We start from the raw sequence: 19,768 nt of genomic DNA, 5'->3' as shown, positions 1-19,768 counted from the left end.
AGGTCAAAGCCAGCAGGGGCCTTTGACAAGAACTGGTCCAATCCAGGAGATCTCACGTCCAAATGCTAGAGGAGTGTTACGCAACAGCCGCCGGCTACTTTGAGGACTCCACCTGTCCAGAAAACGAGGCTTGCGGCTCAGTTTGAAACATGAACCTTCTGTGCACCAGCATATGTGATGCAACTGCCCCGCATTATGCCTCTGTATGCTGGAGCCTCCCGTAACCTCCCAGGAGCAAATTCTACAGTATGCTGAAGGGTGAAAACAAGTCAACAAATAACCAAATCTGGGCAGATGCTGAATATATACACATAGAAAATAACCCAGGTTGCCTTTTGAAATATGATCTGCTAAGAGCCCCGACACAGAAAAACACACACAACTCTGAACAAAACACCACAGCTTGGGCAGTAGCCTAAGTGTATTGATAATGAATGCTCTATGAATCATCGCATGAGTAAAAAAATACAAATGGAGATGCTTACATCACAGACAAGTACACTCAGCGGAGTCTTCAGATAAACACAAAAATACATACAGTACTGCAGGAGGGTTTTTTTTCTACTTTTTTTAAAATATTAATTTGGGCAACATTCTTCTATTTCATGTTGATTTTCAGCCACTTGTAATATGATCATAATCATTCAAAGGCCCAGTTTTATAGATCAGAACCTTTGATCTATTAAACCATACTTTTAATGTCTATTAGTCATAGCAGGAATATTAGTTTAATTAAAAAATAAATCAGCCAAACAGCATTGTCTGGAAAAACACATGTTAGTGTTTGAAATAATTAACTCAAACCATCTGTTTTTGTATACATTCAATCAAAATCAAGGCATTTTGCTCCTTTGTTTACACACCTAGCATTACACGTGCCTCAATAATGACCTGCTGTCAGGATGCACACATCATGTACAGTGTTTATGTCACACACAGTGATACAAACATAACACAGAAGAAATCTCAGTTCCGGATGTCAAAGAGTTAATCAGGTGGTTATCAAAGCAAAACCAAACCAAGACGCTGCGCAGCAAATCTCTGAACAGCTATGAGTAACTCCTTGAGTTTTATACACAGAACCAACTGTACAAATCATACAATAATAATCTGGAAAATGAAGCACTTTTAAATTTTTTTTAGAATATTATAGTATTTTATCAATGTATCTCTATACAGTTATTTTGATTATCTTTAAAACAGCCTTTCTTTTTCAACCATTGTAAAGTTTTTTGTTTTTGTTTTTTTCTTTTTAAATCAACTTACACAACATTATTTATGCACTGAATGACCAGCTGTGTTGAACATAACACAGTTTACGCACTCTGAATTCAAAACTGACATTCGTGGTCAATAAAGTTAAGAAGAAATGTGTCTGATGTCCATCTATCAAATAGTAAACTTATTGCAGGTCTTTACTCCTGGGCTCTGGATGCTCAGTTAAGCTGTTTGAGGCCAAAGGCAGATTTCCATTCTTAACAGAGTGGAGAGTAAAGTTGAATATTGACTGCATGATGGAATATGAATCATACCCAGCTGGTATACAGTGCAATACATTCCTATTAAATCTGAATGCAGGAGAATCTGGATGTGATGTCACGTGTTGTCAGGAGAATTTCTCTTTTTGTTTTGGTTAAATTATCATTTCTAGCAGATTGAATGTGCCTGTGTGATTACCAGTGAGTGTTTTCATCCCTGACAAACACACACACACACACACACATGCACACACAACCTTCAACACCTCATCTGGCTTCAGGAATGCAACATCTGGCAACATGTTCATCAGTCCTGCTGGCCTGTGTGAATATACAGGACACTATGAGGGCAAAGCGACAAGCTCACACACACACACACACACACACCCACGTTATACCACACCACATTGCCATTATGACACTGCTCTTCTAGAGGTGCTGTAGCTCAAGCTGGCGCCGCCACTCTTGTGCGAGATCTTGAACGTTGTGGCGACTGTGAGGCTCGGCGTCATGGCAACAGGGAAGCTGGAGGTGGCGGCTGCCGCAAAACCGACTGTCGCTCCGACGGAGGGGGGCGGCTCGTTGGGGCACCCGTACTGGAGCAAGATGTCAACGCATTCCTGGCTGCCAGCGCTGCGAGCCAGAGCCAACGCCGTCTGCCCCTGAGCGTCCCTGTAGCGAACATCACAGCCATACTGAACACAGAGAGAAAAAGAAGATCAAAAGCCGGGATTAGATTATGTAACTACCCCATATTCCACATTTTTAGGGGAGGTTTTATCACATGTGGAATAAATGGTCTGTAGTCTCAGGCCTAAAACCTGACAGGGCTGCCTTAAATTTATCCCAACAAGGTGTGACTCAGTAAGTTTTAGTGCCTTTCACACATATAGATCACCTTGAGTGGTCTGCTGAGTCATCTGTTTAAGCAGTTTTGTTTCCTGCTGAGTGCATTGCTTCGAGGTTATTGAAGGGTAACATTATTATTTTTGCCATTTTTGCATAAGTCAACATGATGGTTTGCTGTGGAGGAAGAATTTTCAAATCATTTCACACCTTGTCGATTCTGTACCTTCAGTGCAACATTATCACATAGCTCCTGTATGCTGCAGTTCTTTAGGCGTTTTGTTGTCCGCTATATCACAGCTGGCATAGCCAGAGTGAGATAAACAGAGAGAGAGAGAGAGGGGAGGAAAACTCACCCAAACAAGGAGCTGTGTCATCACCACATCGGCCTGCTGACAGGCAGCGTGCAGGGCCGAGCCAGGCAGACGCAGAGCCAGGAGCGACCTGGAGGAGAGGGCCAGGCTGAGAGGTGCATTAATGTCCTCCTTAGTGCAGTGGGCCAAAAGGAGCAGCAGCTTGGGGAGGTTGTGCTCCATCACTGCCAACAGAAGACGGCCAGACAGTGTGATGTCTGGGCCCTCGCTGGGAGTGGGAGGAGGCAACGGTGCCACAAACAGTTTCTGCTCATATTTGGCTCGGATCCATGACTCCCGCTCCTCTCTGAGTGAGCAAAGAGAAGCAGAAAGAAAAGACGAATAATCAGTGAAATACATGTACAGTTTCTTGTCTTTCTCCTGCTCGAGAATGAGTGTCTTTCTACTGGTACTTGTTAACTCAGACGCACCATTATAAGTATGCAGCTCTTATCTACATGCTGTAAAACATTTAACTAAAGCAGTGTCGCCCTATGACTCATCAACAATGTTGCATCTCATAACCTCACTGTCTGTTTTTACCCTCTTGCCTTACCGTGTGGCATCAGGCGCTGGTTTACGCCGTCCCAGCGTGCGTGCCTCCCATATACTGTTGACCATGTGGTTGCCAATGGCGCTGAGGACCAGAGTCAGCTCTCGTGGTAGATCGTCGAGGTCCAGCGAGCGGACACGCGTCAGGTGGGTCCCCAAGTTCCTGTGGATCCCAGAGCACTCGATGCATATGAGAGCGCCCAAGTTCAGACTGGCCCAGGTTGGATCTTAGGGGGGCAGAGAGGGTACACACAACAAATTAGGTTGACGCTTTATTTTGAAATTGAACTACGTGCATATAGTTGACAGATTTCTACCATTCTGAATTTGTTGTGTGCCACTGAAGTGTGCCAGTTTGGCCGTGTCACGCCACGATAGTGTCTGAAATCCTGTCTGGACAAGTTTTAAAGCAAGGCTGTTAAATCTGTGGCCAGTGTGCCAAACATTTTATTCCCCTGAAACTCTGGCCCTTGAAAGTGTTCCAACATCAGAACAGTATTCAGTATTTCATCTATTTTTGTTTGGTTTTGTGATTTCTAAGACACTGATTGTAATAATAGGGTGTATTAGTAAAATCTGGCTGATTACATTTTTTAAAAGTGAAGGTTCATCATTATTATGCATTGCAGCCCTTTGCTCCTGTGTTGGACTGTAATTGGAATCATTAAAATATTTGCACATCCCATTTTAATGGGTTAATTTACATTGCACTTAACACTGTAGCAGTTCTTCTGGCAGATATTTTTTCTTGTGTGAGTAAAAAATTATTCAAAGGCCTGGATGACAACTCAATTAAGATTCAATAGAACATTTAGGTAATGAGTTTGATTTGAGTTAGCAAGTTTTTTCAACTTGTCTTTCAAAATTCAACAAATACACAATATGGAAATAATAATATTGAAAAATAAAACTCCTTTTCCCTGTGCTTATAATAAATATGGTCAGGACACACACACACACACACACACACATACACACACAAGAAAAAAAGCGAGCTATAGTACATACATGGTGACTCGATCAATCTGTGATTGTTTCATAGATTTAGTGTTAAGTGCAGGTAAACCAGGGCTGGACTGTAGCTCTATTCTGTAATTTGCCTTTCAGTCATGTGACCATTCTGTGATTATAACACCTGAATAAACAACAAGAAACTAGTCCAAAGGAACTGTTCTTTATATCGTCTAAAAGATGTGAAAATCTGCTTTTAGATGGTGAGATGGGAGGGAGGTCTGTTGCTTTCCAAACCTGACAATCCAGTGGTCACACCCATTTCCCACACTGATTGGCCATTTTTGCCCTGGTGTAAGAAAGCTTCAAGTGCTCCACATTCCTCTTAGCCCTGCTCTCAGACCTGACTGATTCTTATTTCACAGACTGTGACTGGTCAAGACAGACAATCGCCCACCCTGACTCCGGTTCTGCTTTAGGTTTTTTCCTGTTAAAAGGGAGTTTTTCTTCTCTACACTCTCCACATGCTTGTTTATTGTGGGAACTGGTTTCTCTTTGTACTGTAGTATTGTATGGTCTCAACCTTAATGTATGTTGTGATTTGGTGCTATACAAAATGAACTGAACAGAGTTGAAATTGTGAAACTGAAAAAGACCACAGAGAAAAATAACGAGTGTAGTTTGGAATGATGACACATGTACAAGGTTGAAATGAAAGAAGGTGGGAAATGTACCAAAACCAGACACAGGTACGGACATGTACAAAGAGCAGAAAAGCCATTAATGTGTGTTACTAACTCGGAGCATCACAGTCAACGCAGAAGTTGTTGCCCTTCGCGTTGCGGATTGCCTGCAGAGCCACTGCTTCACTCTGGCTGTTCTTGCGAGCCTGTGGAAAACACAGTGTATGGTTAAACTGAGAGAAAAGCATCCCTCTGTGATATCTGCTCTGCTAAGTGCTCTCATTACTAATAACAATGATTATCATTTCCAAATCTCACAGTGAAAAAGCTTTGGTAGATGGCTATAATCATTATAATGGCCATTTAAAGCTGTAAAATTAAGGGTTTTGGCCTCCTAGGACATACTGTTCTCATAACACTAATAAAGACATGCATCATGGGATTTAGGTAATCATTCAGAATCACTGTATTAGTGGCAATTATCATTTTTAGAGATGATTGAACTAATTCCACACCAGGACATACTCTCCACTCAAGAACAGAAACAACCCATTAGTTAGTTTGACACATGCAGCACTGGAGAGGGCGGGCTTTGGTAACGGCCGATCAAATTAGCTGCCCTCCTCCATTTTAAAAGTAGCAGCAGTTAACAGTATCCTAATGGGATGAGAGGAGAGACCGGGCTGGCTTCTCCTAAGAGAAAACAGCTCTTATCCAGGAGTCCCAGGGTGCAAATAAACTGTGCACAATAAGATTATACAGCAGATAAAGTCACTTTTAAATTAGAATTTATATTTCAGGAGATACTAAAAACGCTTCACCCTGCTTTCTGTGCATAATATTGCTCCCAGATACCCTTATGATATGATATGATATCTGCTGCCTCTGTTCTGCTCACTAAAATAGGACAGTTGCCTTCCTTCAGTCATATTTGGATATATTTAACCAGACATTTGTCCTATGAGTGATGCAATAACACTTAAACTAAATCAATACTCAATTTAAGCTTATGCAGTTTACAAAACTAAAGTATTGATTTTGATTGTCCAAACAAAACTGTGTTGGAATTTTGTTTACATCTTTGATGGAGCTCAGGTCTCATCCTGCAGACACATCCTGTACCCCCAAAATGATTTTATTATATACACTGTATATCCTGTGTGTGTGCCTGTGTGCCTCTGACAACTAAAGCCTTAAGAATTATACTGTTGACTTGCAATAAGGGCTGGTCAGATGGAAACACAGACACAATTTCATGCAAATGCGGGTACCAATATTGCACAGCACCACCTGATTTGCATAAAAACAAACCTCATGTATATGGCACTGCCCACCTGGACGCAAGCAGGTACATTCCAGGCCACATAATATTAACAAAGGCACAACTTGAATTGGTATAATCATGATAATTAGTCATATGTCAATTAAAATATCACTGAACTGGGACACATGGCACAACTGTTTCACACATGTGGAGAGAATATGCTTGGGGGATACAGATGCAGAAAAAAAAATTTCCCCCCAAAAAATATGTTCAATTTGATCCTCTCACCCACATATTTCAATCATCTGTAATATATTCGATTAATGAAATAGAATGTATTTTTAAAGTTTCTATGGATACAGATTTTTTTTATTATCTTATTGGGTGAAATGCCTCTTGAAATAATGGATAAATATATTTACCTAGGATATTGAGAATAATAGAAGTAGTGGAGCAAATTTTAAGTGTGTGGGAGAAATTTTGATTGTTTTGAAACTGGACAGGTTTAATGGCTGTGCAATGGACTGAGGCAATGGAGGAATTTACTATGTACAGGTACAGATAGGTGTATTGATGTCAATATTCATGTTCAAATATACAGTATGTGTTGTTACAGATTATATGTGTGCATATGTATATACATAGAAGCTCACACGTATCTCTACTGTCTTTTTTGATGCATTAATGTGAATGATTACTGGATTTTACTGTAGTAAGGACATTTATTTATAGTTGTGTTTTTTTTTTCTTTTTCGTTTGCATTTACTTTTCTGGTTGTATGCTCTTACAAATATTTACGTTTAATGGTTAGAGTTCTTACTTTTACAGCTACACTAGTTAAAATATGATGAATTGTGGGCTACAAAGGCAGCAGGGTTTAAAAAAAATTAATTATCATCGTAAAATACAGTGAATGCATTGTCTATAGAAAGTGCATTGTATGCCTTTTGTTCTTTCTTGCCTTGTTTTTGCTGCTCTCACACAGTTGCAGGCTGGCCAGGATCTGGCTCTCGATGGCTTGGACCCAAGAATCCCTCTCCTCCACACTCTGGGCCTCGAAGTGCCACGTCTGGCCGGTGCTCGACACAATGAGGAAGTCAAAGTTATCCTCATCTGACAAAAACAATACGACAGAGATTTTCCATTAGAAATAATTTTGCCCACATAGGAAGTTAGGCCAGTCAAGCAAATGCAGAAATTTCTGCTGCATTATGAACTAAAAGGTTGCATGCATCAGTGCAGCTGAGTGTCCATGTTTGACCACAATTAGAAAAATAGTGTAAGTCTTTTTATGCCAGTGAACTGTATCTAGGTAGAGAAAATGTTTGTATGTGAAGAATACCAATTGAATATTAGTAAACAGTTTAATTTAGGCATGCTACAACAAAGCTGATAGGATATAGTGTCCTTCCCTGATGTGACAGGAACACAAGCAGACAGACTGACATGTACAGAGGGTTAGTCAGAGTTTGAAAGATGCAGTGTGACAAATCAACATTACCTGTCTTGCTTACGTTTCTTAAGCTACCAAAGCTTTTAAGTTTCCACATTTTGCGCTTTGCTGCATGAGAAGATGTCAAAGAAAGAGAGAGGAAATAATAAATGCTACATGTTGAAACCATATATTCAGTGTAATATAAAGTTTAGCAAGTATTACTTAAAAAAAAAAATTAACACCATATTAAAAAATTTGAATATGAAAATTCCCTTTACTATTAGTACTTGCTGAATGCTGAATATAAAAACACATTTGGATTTGTCGGCATTTACCATCTGCTTGGCCAATGGTGGCATCTCCTTTCTGGTTCATGCTCTTCTTCCTGCGATGCTTCTTCCTATCGGTCACTGGGGAGGCAGAGCCTACATCTTTGGTGGAGGAGGAGCTGGAGACTCCCTCGACTGCAGAGTCTAGCCACAAGATCACAGGAAAATGTACCAAATGATATGAATCTGGCACAAAGCCATGATGATTTTCAGTCATGCACACTTTTACTCACCAACACTTTGAGCGTGGTTGGATACTGTGGAAGGACATCGCTGCACCCCTCTGTTACTCCTCAGGAAGAGTGCACCACCCAGCCCTTCCATTTCCTCCACTTGCAGGAGGCTACTGGCACTTACAGGGACTAAAGAGACGATAGCAAGCATGTACTCAGTAACAGAGTAATTTAGGCAAATGTTAAATGTAAAACTGAGCAAATTGAAAATGCATCACTGATTCTGTATGAGCACCAGAGAATTACAGAAGAAAGCGTAGAGTGTTTCACACACTCCTGCAAAACTTGTAAAATCCCTTATGATGCTCTTTTGCAAAGGTTTTGCAGTCTCTTGCTTTTTTTTTTTTTACTTTCTGGTACAGAGCCTCGACCCCCTCCTCACAACAAAAATCCAAGAGCTCCACCCAGATTTATGTAAAGGAACTGGTTCAGTTAAGTATATTTTTGTGAGGCATCTGAAATTAAAATTGCCCTCATCCTCTTAAGGTGTACAATGAAGTGCAGAAAATGTGTTTATTCTTTAACCTGGGCTGACACCCTCAGGTCCTGGCACGTCCTTGACCCGCCCATTGAGCCCGACCGGAGGGCCGCAGGCAGGTACAGCACGAGGCGGTCGCTTTCCCGGCACCTTCACGGTCACTCGCAGCAGGTCCATCTCTTTTCCCGGGGTATTCAGCATGTAGTCCTGTCAAGCCAAACATCAGCCATTACCATCAACCACCAGCCATCAGTGGTGCTTTGAGCAGCATAATGCTTTAGAGCGCTGTGTCAACACGCTGACTCACATTGACACTGGAGTGATAGGACAGTATGCCGTCGTTGGACAGCGTGACATACTTCTTCTTCCACTCTTTGTTGAGCGAGCTCCCACTGCGTTTCAGCAAGATGCCCTGATGGAGGTGACAAAACCAAAGAGTGAGAATTTATTGCTAATGTCTCGTGTGTTCATCTCACAGATTTCGGCAGCAGGATGATTGCTGGCTGCCAAGAACACCCACCAGCTATTCATCAGGCCAGTTTGGGTGATCACAACACTTCATCACTCCACGTGATGAAAGTGCCTTCACACGTTTGATTTCAAGTGACTGCCAGTGTGATGTCCTCTGCGGAGGGTCATTGGATACATCATATTTGATTCTGCATCAAGTGCAAATCTGTGTCCTACCTGTTTGATGGGTATGGAGCGTCCACTGCCCAGATCTCCCTTATAGTCTGCACTTCTTCTGTTTGAGTCACTGCCTCTCCGACCCTACACGAAAAAGCAATAACTGCATCAGAGGCAAAAATGGGGTGATTGGTTAAAAATAGCATTTAGCACTCATAAAGCCTGGAAATTTACCCTGTGAATTACTGCGCATTTCAAAAAAGGCCATTAAAAGTGTTTGGGAAAAGGGAAGGGAATTACTGCTGACTGTAAAGACTGGCTTATAAATTTAAGCAATTTCCACAGACATCAATTTAATATCAGGGTTATTTACATTCAAGCTGCACTAATATCACTAATATTTTTTTTAATCAACACACAGTCAAATGACTACTAGTAATCTGAGAGGGGTCACTCTTAGTGAAAAACCAACAACTGATTATGACCTGACACTGCAGTCCCCCTCAGCTCTACAGGGCATTTTAGCATCTTTAGGTCATTGTTTTAGTTTCTGTGCTCTTTTAGCGCCAAAGAGCAATTTCTTTATTCTGGAGTTGGTGGAGACAACAGAGAGTGAATATTGGACTTAAATACATACCACACATTACCATGATGAACATTAAATGTGAGGTAAAAGTTGGTAACACAGCATGTGTGAAGCTTGGGTCCCTTAAAACAACAACAACAAAAAAAAATTTGGTATGTACCGCAAATCGAGAGGTGCGTCTTCGGGTGGCGCTGCGGACTGACCCAGGTGTGGCACTATCCTGCTTCTCCCCTCTTGCTGTCCTGGCGATCTCTTTATGACTGATCACAGGAGTGGAGGGAAGCGATGAGGAGTAATCACTGCTCTGACCACCGTTACTGGCCTACAGAGAGGAGAGAGCCAGCAGCAGGGGAGGGTGATAATTAGGCAAGAGAGGGAGATAATTGAGTTTTATACGACAGTGTGCTTACTGCCTTTAAAAATAGCCTGACAGCAAACGTAAAATACACAACACACTCAGTAAGAGAAGACAAATGGTCCAACTTTGTTTCATTTTTTCAGACAGCGAGGAAGAGGTGGTCTGTAATAGTTTTACCTGTCCTGGAAAGACGCCAGACACTGGGGTTGAGCCTCCAGAGTGACTGGGAGAGTTAGGCAGAGATTTACAGGAAGCCAGTAGAGCAGCTTGCTTCTTGGCTGCCATGATCTTCTGAGCAGCTGTGGAGCAAAAAAATAATCATACTCATAATCTACATATATCCACATCTTCCGCAGCAGTGTGCTCCACATTCTGGTCTAGCTTTGACAGGGACACATACCATCGGTGAAGACCCGGTTCACATTGAGGCCGTACGTGGCACAGGTTTCATAGTAAGTGCAGCGCCGCACATCTGAGCACAGCTGTCTGGCCCTGGCATCATCAATTACTCTTGGGTTGGTGCTGCTGATCTTATCTAGAAAATAAACAAACAGCAAATACAGCAAGAGCTCACCTCTGCAAACATTTGAATGAACACACACACCGTTTATGAGTCTCTCACCCTGAGTGCCAACTACTACGAAAGGTATCTCAGAGACAGGCCGGTGGATTGCAAGCTGGTGGTATATTTTGTAAACTTCCTGGAAACTGGCCTCATTTTCCAGACTGAAGACCAGGATAACTGCATCCACCCAACTTGCAAACTAAGGAAAAGAAAGAGGAAGAACAGTACTCAAAATACATGACAGCATGCTGAGAGCAGAGACTAATTTAATTGTAATTAGTTGCCCATTACATTCATGTTAGGGTCAGTTCTCCACCCACCTGAGCACCCGGGAGTTCTGTCTCTTCTCTGATTATCAACAGGTGGCTCTGTCCGTCAACCAGTACATCCTTAATGTACTGCCGTCCTGTAAATAGGGGAATAAACAAAAGCAGTTGAAGACTTTTTTCTCAGCAGACATTCTTACTTGTTATAGCAGGAGATGCACATATATGCAATAACAATTTTTTCTAAATGGGTTTTCTAAATGGAATTTAGCCTTTAATGGTATTAGTTACACCTGTGCCTGAGAAGTCAACTGACTGTGTCACAGAAGAACACATATAAAGGGAACAGAGGACAACATGTGAAACCAACCCTCAGCGTTCTCTAGCGGCAGGTAACTTCCTGTCAGGTGTCTGTGGACCAGAGCAGACTTCCCACTGCACAGACCTCCCAAAACACCCTGGAGACCACACAAACAAACACACAGAGAAAAAAAGTATTCATTTCATACAAAATCCTACTCTGCGGTTTGTAATAGCGACTGTATGTCCTCATGCTTACCAGATGAAGCTCTTGCACAGTTTGGCTCATGGTCCATTCTTGACTGCTGGTGCATGCAGCTTAAGAAACAAATTCAAGAAGAAAAAAAGAAGAAGTTAAAAAACAAGCTCAGCATTGATAATAATTTGATGTTGTGGTAATTTCCTATGTAAGAGTATACAGGATAAAAACAAATAAGACAACTTTGCTGGAAGCGATATTTGGACTGTTGTTGTTAACTGTTGTATCACATTACCCACCAAACTAGTCACTAATACATCCATGAGTCATCTGGGTTTTCTTTAGACTCAGAAAAATGTACAAACTTCAAAATGAGGACAGCACAGCTGAGGTACAGCATTTGGAGATTACTGGACTCATTAAGAAATGAAATGAATGAGTAAAATAACGGCTCCACAAACCACAAAGTCTTGTTTTTCTCATATGACAAAACATATCTTTTAAATTAGAAAGCAAATAGCTGTTAGAGAGCATGTTTAACAAGCTAACTAAGCTAACTAGCGTCCAGGGTTTATGCTAAGCTAATATGGACATAGACCCATTTCTGTAAATGCCAGATATCTTTAGTTTATCTCCACATTGTTAAGCATGCCACTATTTACCTCTTATTATGGTTACCTGGCAAAACCCCCTCCTAACAAGTCATTTATTCTTCTATTCAGCCTTGAAGACTGAAAACAAAGACAGAAATCACCCAGCTGTGGTGAGATAAATCATCTTATTCAAAGTACAGTTTCCCTCATTTCATGAATTTTATAGAAGTCGGTGTCAACTGGAACGAGACAGAATATGCCAGCTGGTGCTCTGTGGTATGGAGAAGAGAAACCTGATTTAAAAAGACCTATGACAGAAACAGATCTGCCTCAGAAACAAGTCAAATAACCCAAAATAAAAATGATGTGTTAATACAGAATATGTGCAGTTTCATCTAAAATGTTTTAAGTTACAGACTCTTAATGCTACTGCTACAATCTGCCTTATCCAGTAATGTTACATTATATTGACCATAAATTCTAAAATATTCCATAAAAAGGAAAAACCGCACTGGGATATGTGAATAAGGAATTTGCCAGAAAAAAAAGTCTTGAAGGCTGAATGATCAATAGTTGGACTTTAGTTAGCTTAATGTGCAACTTTATTTTTAGACAGAATGGAAATGGCTCTTTAAGAAACAATAGACTATAACTGCTGTTAAGTGACTCATCTACTTACAGAACAACATTTTTCAGTTGAGTAGTTTCGCCAGAGATGAGCAAACTCGTTCGTCTGTCAGTTCTTTATAGTCTTTAAACTTCACCAGAATTTGACTAAATCTAAGCTCTTCTTAAATGGGGTATAAAACCACTCTATGAAGAAAGATGCTTTCATTTAAGCAGAAAAAATCTGTATATTTCTATTGTAAACTAATACCATCTGAAAACATAATTTGAACCCAATGCACCTTCATTCATTACAATTTTATCTGTTGCCATTTATTGAATGCTTAAAATTTAAAACAGAGTTGTGCATATGTTGGTTTTCTGGCTTTGTTTCTTAGAGATAAGGACACCCACTTGGCAGCGACAACCTGATGACTGAGTGTTAATATTAAATACTCACATTACGTTCCAAGTGTCATGATGATAAATAGTTGTGAGATTATAACCAAATGTATCTACTTCACTGGTTAACTGTGATTATAATGATCCTCCAGTCATACTGATTTATCGTGTCACTCGAGCAGTCAGTTCATTAAGTGATACTTTATCTGGTTTAATGCTGATAGACTTTAGTAAAACTTTGTAAAAAGACTTAATCATATAACAAGTATTCATAATGGTGGTACAGACAGTAAGGTTAATGACATTTTTTCAGCTTTCACTCTCAGGGTGGAAGTTACAGCACTAAAGCAACTGTTAAAATGTAGTCTTATTGTTATTCCTCCCAAATCTCACTCTCTAATTCAATTCTGAAGTCACAGATATATGTCTGTTCAACTGTCTACATAAAGTATAAATTACTTTCTCTCCCAAGGTGAAATATTCAGTGCATTATGATGAACTGACTCAGGGCTTTGAAAAAACTGGTCAGTATCTTGAAACAAGGTAGAATGAGATGTCCACTGATGACAAGAGAATAAAATTATTTACTTTTTTTTTTACTATTGACAGACATTTTTTTAAAGGTACAAGTTCTAGATTAAATGGCCTCCTAGAGCTCGCTTTGTCGAGAGGTTGCACTAAACATTGTGCTTTGAGTGCCTTAGGTCTGCTCTCAGTGGAATCACAGCAAAAGAGCCTCTGTGAATGGATCTTCAATAAGACACACACACACACACACACACACACACACACACACACACAAAGCCATGAAGGACATCATACACATCTGCAGACTTGAGGCTGAATAGACAATGACAAATGCCTGCCAGTGTGGACGCAAACACACACACACTCTAGGCAACACTGTGAAAATGTTTACAGATGTACATCAATGTAGGACTCAGATCACCAGAGACAACGACACAGATACTGTCTGCACACACACTTGCTCTGAAGCTGTCGGGTCATGCTGTGCTCGGGCGGGGCCGTGGTATCGGCCCAGCTCTCTCTGGAGACACAGATTCTAACTTTAAACCCCCACGACTCTCTCCCTCATCCCCCATCTTCGGGCAATCCCCACGCCCACACTCCCCTCCATCAACAGCGTCACACCACAGACCAAATAGCATCTCTCACGGCTTGCTGTTGCCATGGCAACTCCATTTTCCAGAAGCCTCCAGCCCGGGTCTCTATACAATAAATGGTCTCTCATGGATACAGCAACGTGTGTGCGTGTGTGTGTGTGTGTGTGTGTGTGTGTGTGTGAGAGAGAGACAGAGAGAGAGAGAGAGAGAGAGGCGTAGAGACACGATGTCCACCTGTGCACGCACGACGTTGAAAATATTAAACTGGGTGTCTCTCACATTTCTGGCAATATTTTCCAAATTAAATATGATCAATAGTGCTTGTCTGTCTTCAGGATATCAACATTTTCTGCTGAAATTACAGGTTCAACGTGACACAATGTTGACTATGCTGCTCAAAAACACTTAAACACAATATAGCATCAACGGATGAATAGCCTCCATTTGTGGGCTGATTAACTCCACACACAGAGCAGGAAGTAGCAGGTTCCCGCTCTCCTCGCTCCTCCGATGAACACAGCTCTGTGTATCCCCAACCTTAATTATTCATGTCCCACTTACTCCTGACAAATTATTCAGAGCTTACTCCGATCCTACACTCTGTGTCAAAGATGATATTCTTTAGAATATATTAATAAAGATTAAAGATTGATAAAGTTGCATCATTTCCTTCATTTAAAACAGAGAAGTCTGAATATTTCATGAAGTGTTTTCATAGTTTTTGACAAGACTGAACTAATTTTTGTTTGTTTAAGTGTCAGGGTTTGAGGAATTCCCTGAAAACAGACATCCAAATCATCAAGTACAAAGCAGACTGACAGATCACAGCATAAATGTTTTTAAATGTCTTCATTTTTCACTATAACACTATAACAGCGACAGTGAAGCTTTAGTGAGGCTTACTGATAAAGAACATTCTGTACTAATTTAAAAAACTTGGTCTATAAAATGTCATAAAATGCCCTTGAAAACGTGACATCCTCAAATATCTTGTTTGGTCTGAACACCAATCCAGAAACCCAGAAATGCACAGTTTACTGTCACATAAGACAAAGAGAACCAGCAAATCCTCACATATGGGAAGCTGGTATCAGAGAATGTCTTGGTAGTTTTGCTTGAAAATGACTTAAATTATTAACTGATTATCAAAATAGTTTATCCTTATTAGTTAATTTATTGTTACTCCATTCATTTTCTGTCAATTGACTAATCAAATAATTGACTAATTGTTTAAGGAGCAGATCATTAGAGCTTTACTCATTTGTGCCATGACAGACTGAATACTGTGTTACAGATGTGCAGTTCCTTTAAAAACTTGACTCTCCTATAGCTCCACGTGGAAAAGCATCCTGTGTTTTTCCCTCTTTAGAGCTGAATTATTTCACAAAGGAGACCCATTTTATTAGATCTGATTGTGACTGCATTTTCACCAAATGTAGTTATTTTAAGTTATGTAGCCCTTGCAAGCAGTTTCAGATACACAGAGCTGTAATAAAACAGCAGAGCTGTTTCACTAAAGACGGGAAAGATTAGCAGCTGGTGTTTAAACCAGTTCATTTGCCCTACACGTCATTAACTGATTACCTAGAATGTCACAAACACTTACAGTGTTCACCTGTAACGCTCTCAGTCGCCACATGCTCATGTTAACATCTCCATCCCTCTTAAAGCCAAGGAAGCGCATGCAGATAGTGTGAGACACAACTCAACTCAAGAACAGCTAATTCTACCAGAGGATAATCAGAGAGAACACTTAATTTAAATTAGTGGTATAACCAAATTCAAATCCACTTTGCATGAAAATAGGCATAATAAATTTACACTCACCTGATAATTGAATATTGCAACTGTGTATTAATTCCCAGCAACTGTCCAAAATAAATGAAATGTTTGAGTAAATTAATGAATTGTAAGAGCATTAGAGCATCAGTGGGACTAAGTGGGGACAGATTTTTTTGGTTCAGGTTCACACAGTGTAAATGGTAATTTGTGACTCCCACTGAACAAAGTGGTCTTGCTTAATTTCAACCCAAGTGAGCAATGATGGGTGAACCGAAACAGCAGATGGTGACAGCGTTTTCTGCAGCCATCATCAAATTGTCATAGAGAAATTGTTTCACATCGCCTCTTCAGAGTTGTTGTTTCCCTCTATTTCTTCCAGTATTGGCAGCACTATGGGGCTCAAAATGATTTGCATCTCTAGAGGAAGAGTCAGATGTGTGACATCATTTCATTTCATATTAAAAGTCTGGGATGAAGTTCTGTGTGCAGAACTTACCTTCCTCCTCACTCGAGCCCCTCTCCATAGCTGGATAGAGAGGAGAAGCAGTGTTGACGCTGGGTGGCACAGCTGTACTTTTGGTGAAAATCCCGCTGATGAACTTCAGCATCTTGCGGTCACGAGGGGGGACTCGCTGGATCGTTCCTCCCTGGCCCTCCTTCCCCTTCTTCAGGTCCTCAGAGAGGGAATGTAGGTCGCTGTTGTCCAGGGTACGACTTGTACCTTTTCTCTGAGGCCTGGACACGTCAGCGGCAGGAGGTGCAGGCAGGGAAACAGACACTGTCTTAAATCTCTCCCCCTGAGGGCTGTCCCGGGTCATTATGCCTGAAAATCCTCCGGCCATGGGAGCTCCAGGGCGAATGAGCGTGCCCCTGCCGTCGCTGTCGGCCCAGGATGCCCTGTAAGGCCCCAGAGTTGTAGCTGCCATTAAGGGGGACTGGTCCCCGATACGGTTGTCCCTTCGGTCCAAAGTCTTAGCAGAGTGATACAGGCTCGTGTTGGCCTCTCTGAGCTCCCTCCAGCATGCAGAGTTGCCTCCTGCATGTGACCTCATCAGGACCTCAGGACGCTGGGTGACCTGCGGCGGGATGGAGAAAGGGAGGCTGCAACGTGAGCGGCTGTTAAGGTCTGCTCCATTCTCACCCTTTAGGAACAACATGGGGGGCTCCCTGTAGAGCTCCGTCTTAGGGCGCAAGGCATCTGAGCGAGGTCCCTCTCTGCGCACAGTTCCCTCAGAGGTAGTTCCCCCATATACTTTGATCATTTGCCTAACAGGTGGATGTACAAGAGAGGTGTCTTTGCATTTACCCGCTGCTGCAATGTCTTTTTGGTGTCCATAAGTTTCCCTCCTCTCAGGCTTCCCTCTGTTCTCAGTGGGGCTGCCATACTTGACCGGCACCTGCTCCACTTCTTCCACCTGCACGTTTTCTTTTGCCACCGCTTCCGCTGACACAAGTCCTTCCTCCTTTTCAGGGACATTGCTCACCTCCTCCTTCTCCTCCTCCTCCTTCTTCTCCTTGTCGGGGCTCCCTTCCCCCTCTGGAAGAGCCTCCTTCTGGTTCTCTGCTACATCCTCTGGCACAGCCTCAACCTTCACCAGAGTGAGGGAAATGAGGTAGGTGGTGCGTCTCTGTGGGTTGGCTGCTTTGCTCATTGGGACAGCAGACCTCGGCACAGTGGCACCTGCTCTCTGACCTAGCCAGACCCGCACACCTCAGTCATGGCAACCGGTACAAGACTGAAGCAGAGGAGAGAGAACATATGAGATCAAACAGACACCTGATCAAACCTTGTGCTGCTGATTATGTCTGACACCGGGCTTGTGTCAGGAATCCTGCCTTCCCTTTTTAAAACCTTTAATAAAGACATGAGAAGTCGATGGGGGATAAAAAGAGGAATGCTTCGAATTGCAAATTTTCAGAATATATTCAAAAGGCTGACCCAGTGGTGAAACAAGTCTAGACTGTTTTTTTAATGCCTCCATTAATCCTCTTCAATGCACACCATTACTACCGGTCTCTACCACTGATTCATTCATAATCCTTGCCTGTGTCTGCCTTGCTTTCCTTCTTAAACTCATTTATGATGCACAAATCTGACATGTAGACACACGGATAGATATAAGAAGACATTTCTTCCTACAGTGTTGATGTCTTAGGGCTCAGATTTCAGCCTGGAATTATGCAACAGTCAATACATTCGCTTGATCCATTTCTTGACAAGGACTGAAATTAATACTGGCTGAATAATGCCACCTTACTATGGTATGTGTCTTGGCTTTTGCCCATATCGTACCTTCATTTTTCCTGAAGGATATCCATTGCACAGCTCCTTGTAACATTTCATTTGATGAAGAATTTATCTTGCCATCAGATTACATTTCATATCAAATGGCACATCAAACGAGGCTGATTAAAAAAAGAGCTCCAGCTGATGAGTCCAAGAGAAAAACAGGTGAGAGGGAACAGGGTGAAAAAACATCAAAATGGAAATCATTCACTTGTCACGAAGCGTCTGGCAGCTGGAGCCTCCATTCGACAATGTCATGCATAAAATTATGTATGCACGCTGTGAGGGTCACTAGGAGATGCTGAAAAACATCTGTTGTTATGTCTCCAAAAAATGAAAAAAAGGACGATAAAGTAGCTGAATTTACGCAACCCAAGCAATGCTTCCTTGTGCCTGTATCCCTCCTCTGGAGAGCAGCTCCTCTCGGTCACCGCATCCTCTCCTCCGAGTGCCTCATCCAATTAGCAAGTCAATAAAATGTGTCTGTGAGGCAGAGGAAGCCCACCAGCTCACCACAGCCCCTCCTCCTTTTTTTTCCTCCTCTTCTCGCTGCCACAGAGCCTTGCAGCCTCTCCCCCCCCCGTCCCTCCTCCCCACTAGCCCACCGTTAGCCTGCTGCACAACCAGCTCCACACTAGGCTCTGGCAAAAAGGGTTGGGGATGAAGAGGCTTGCAGTGAGGAGGTGGTGGTGGTGGTCCTTGCCCACGTTCATCAGATTTTTATCTGTGCCGACGCAACAAAAGAGACAGGAGGGAGAAGAAGAAGAGGGAGGAAAAAAAAAAACCTCAGCTCTGCTCCTGCCAATGCATCTGCTCTGTCTCCAGCTCTCTCGCTCTCTCTCTCTCTCTCTCTCTCTCTCCGCTCCTTTTCCAAAGCAATTTATGGGCAGCTCCTGCTTTCTCTCCCTGCCTCACGGTCTGTCCTCTCTGAGGGAGAAAGAAGTAAGGATGCACAGGAGGGAAAAATCAGCATGTTTGTGGATAACTACAATAGGAAATGCAATAGAAAAAGAACAAGCAGATGTTATAGTGAATAAAAACTCAGTGTTAAGGAAGGGAAGCTGAATGAAGTCTAATTAAATTGCATAAGAAGAAACAGAGAGGATACTGATGAGACTAAAGGGTTTGGATAATTAGATGCAGGACAGTAGAATAATAAAGAGAAGAGAGAAGGAAATAAATGTGCATAAAATAGCTGATAAAAGCATGTTTCTGATCATTACACAATCTGCCTGTCTCCCTCTGTGCTTGTGCCCTCATCATAAACCTGTCAACATCTCGAAAATGATTCAAAACTTTTTTGACACTCTTACACTTAAATGTTTTACATGATACACTGTGAGTTTTAAGTAAATACTGCAGGTCTATTTAGGCTAAAAACATGCAACAGATTGTGTTTTAAATCTGCAGATTTGTTGCTTCGTAGGGTGGAGATACTTTTTGCATCCTTGATTTTTCTTTAATTTATATT

General features: G+C 41.7%; 1 protein-coding gene across 1 annotated transcript; it reads right to left on the bottom strand.

The window, feature by feature from the left end:
* Positions 1-403: 403 nt before the first annotated feature.
* LOC108898966 (arf-GAP with GTPase, ANK repeat and PH domain-containing protein 1) lies at positions 404-19,283 on the bottom strand. Its single transcript, XM_018699136.2, has 20 exons — positions 18,304-19,283; positions 16,507-17,746; positions 11,564-11,622; positions 11,375-11,462; positions 11,059-11,144; positions 10,796-10,937; positions 10,574-10,708; positions 10,351-10,472; positions 9,976-10,137; positions 9,290-9,373; positions 8,910-9,014; positions 8,650-8,809; positions 8,125-8,253; positions 7,898-8,035; positions 7,629-7,688; positions 7,089-7,240; positions 4,979-5,069; positions 3,234-3,456; positions 2,681-2,984; positions 404-2,173 (listed from the first exon to the last, which is right to left on the bottom strand). The coding sequence occupies exons 2-20, from the start codon at positions 17,660-17,662 to the stop codon at positions 1,892-1,894; spliced, it is 3,678 nt and encodes a 1,225-aa protein (XP_018554652.1). The 5' UTR covers positions 17,663-17,746; positions 18,304-19,283; the 3' UTR covers positions 404-1,891.
* Between the last annotated feature and the right edge of the window lie 485 nt (positions 19,284-19,768).

Source organism: Lates calcarifer, linkage group LG12 (assembly GCF_001640805.2).
Source record: "Lates calcarifer isolate ASB-BC8 linkage group LG12, TLL_Latcal_v3, whole genome shotgun sequence".
In the NCBI taxonomy this organism is placed as follows: Eukaryota; Metazoa; Chordata; class Actinopteri; family Centropomidae; genus Lates; species Lates calcarifer.
This window is presented reverse-complemented; position numbering and strand designations above follow the sequence as displayed.

Bases quoted from the DNA above. Each gene is read 5' to 3' on its own strand.
- LOC108898966 (XM_018699136.2), bottom strand. From the start codon at position 17,662: ATGAGCAAAGCAGCCAACCCACAGAGACGCACCACCTACCTCATTTCC. The intron at 8,254-8,649 runs GTTAAAGAATAA...TCGTCTCTTTAG, and splicing joins ACCTGAGGGTGTCAGCCCAG to TCCCTGTAAGTGCCAGTAGC. The intron at 8,036-8,124 runs GTGAGTAAAAGT...TCTTGTGGCTAG, and splicing joins CAACCACGCTCAAAGTGTTG to ACTCTGCAGTCGAGGGAGTC.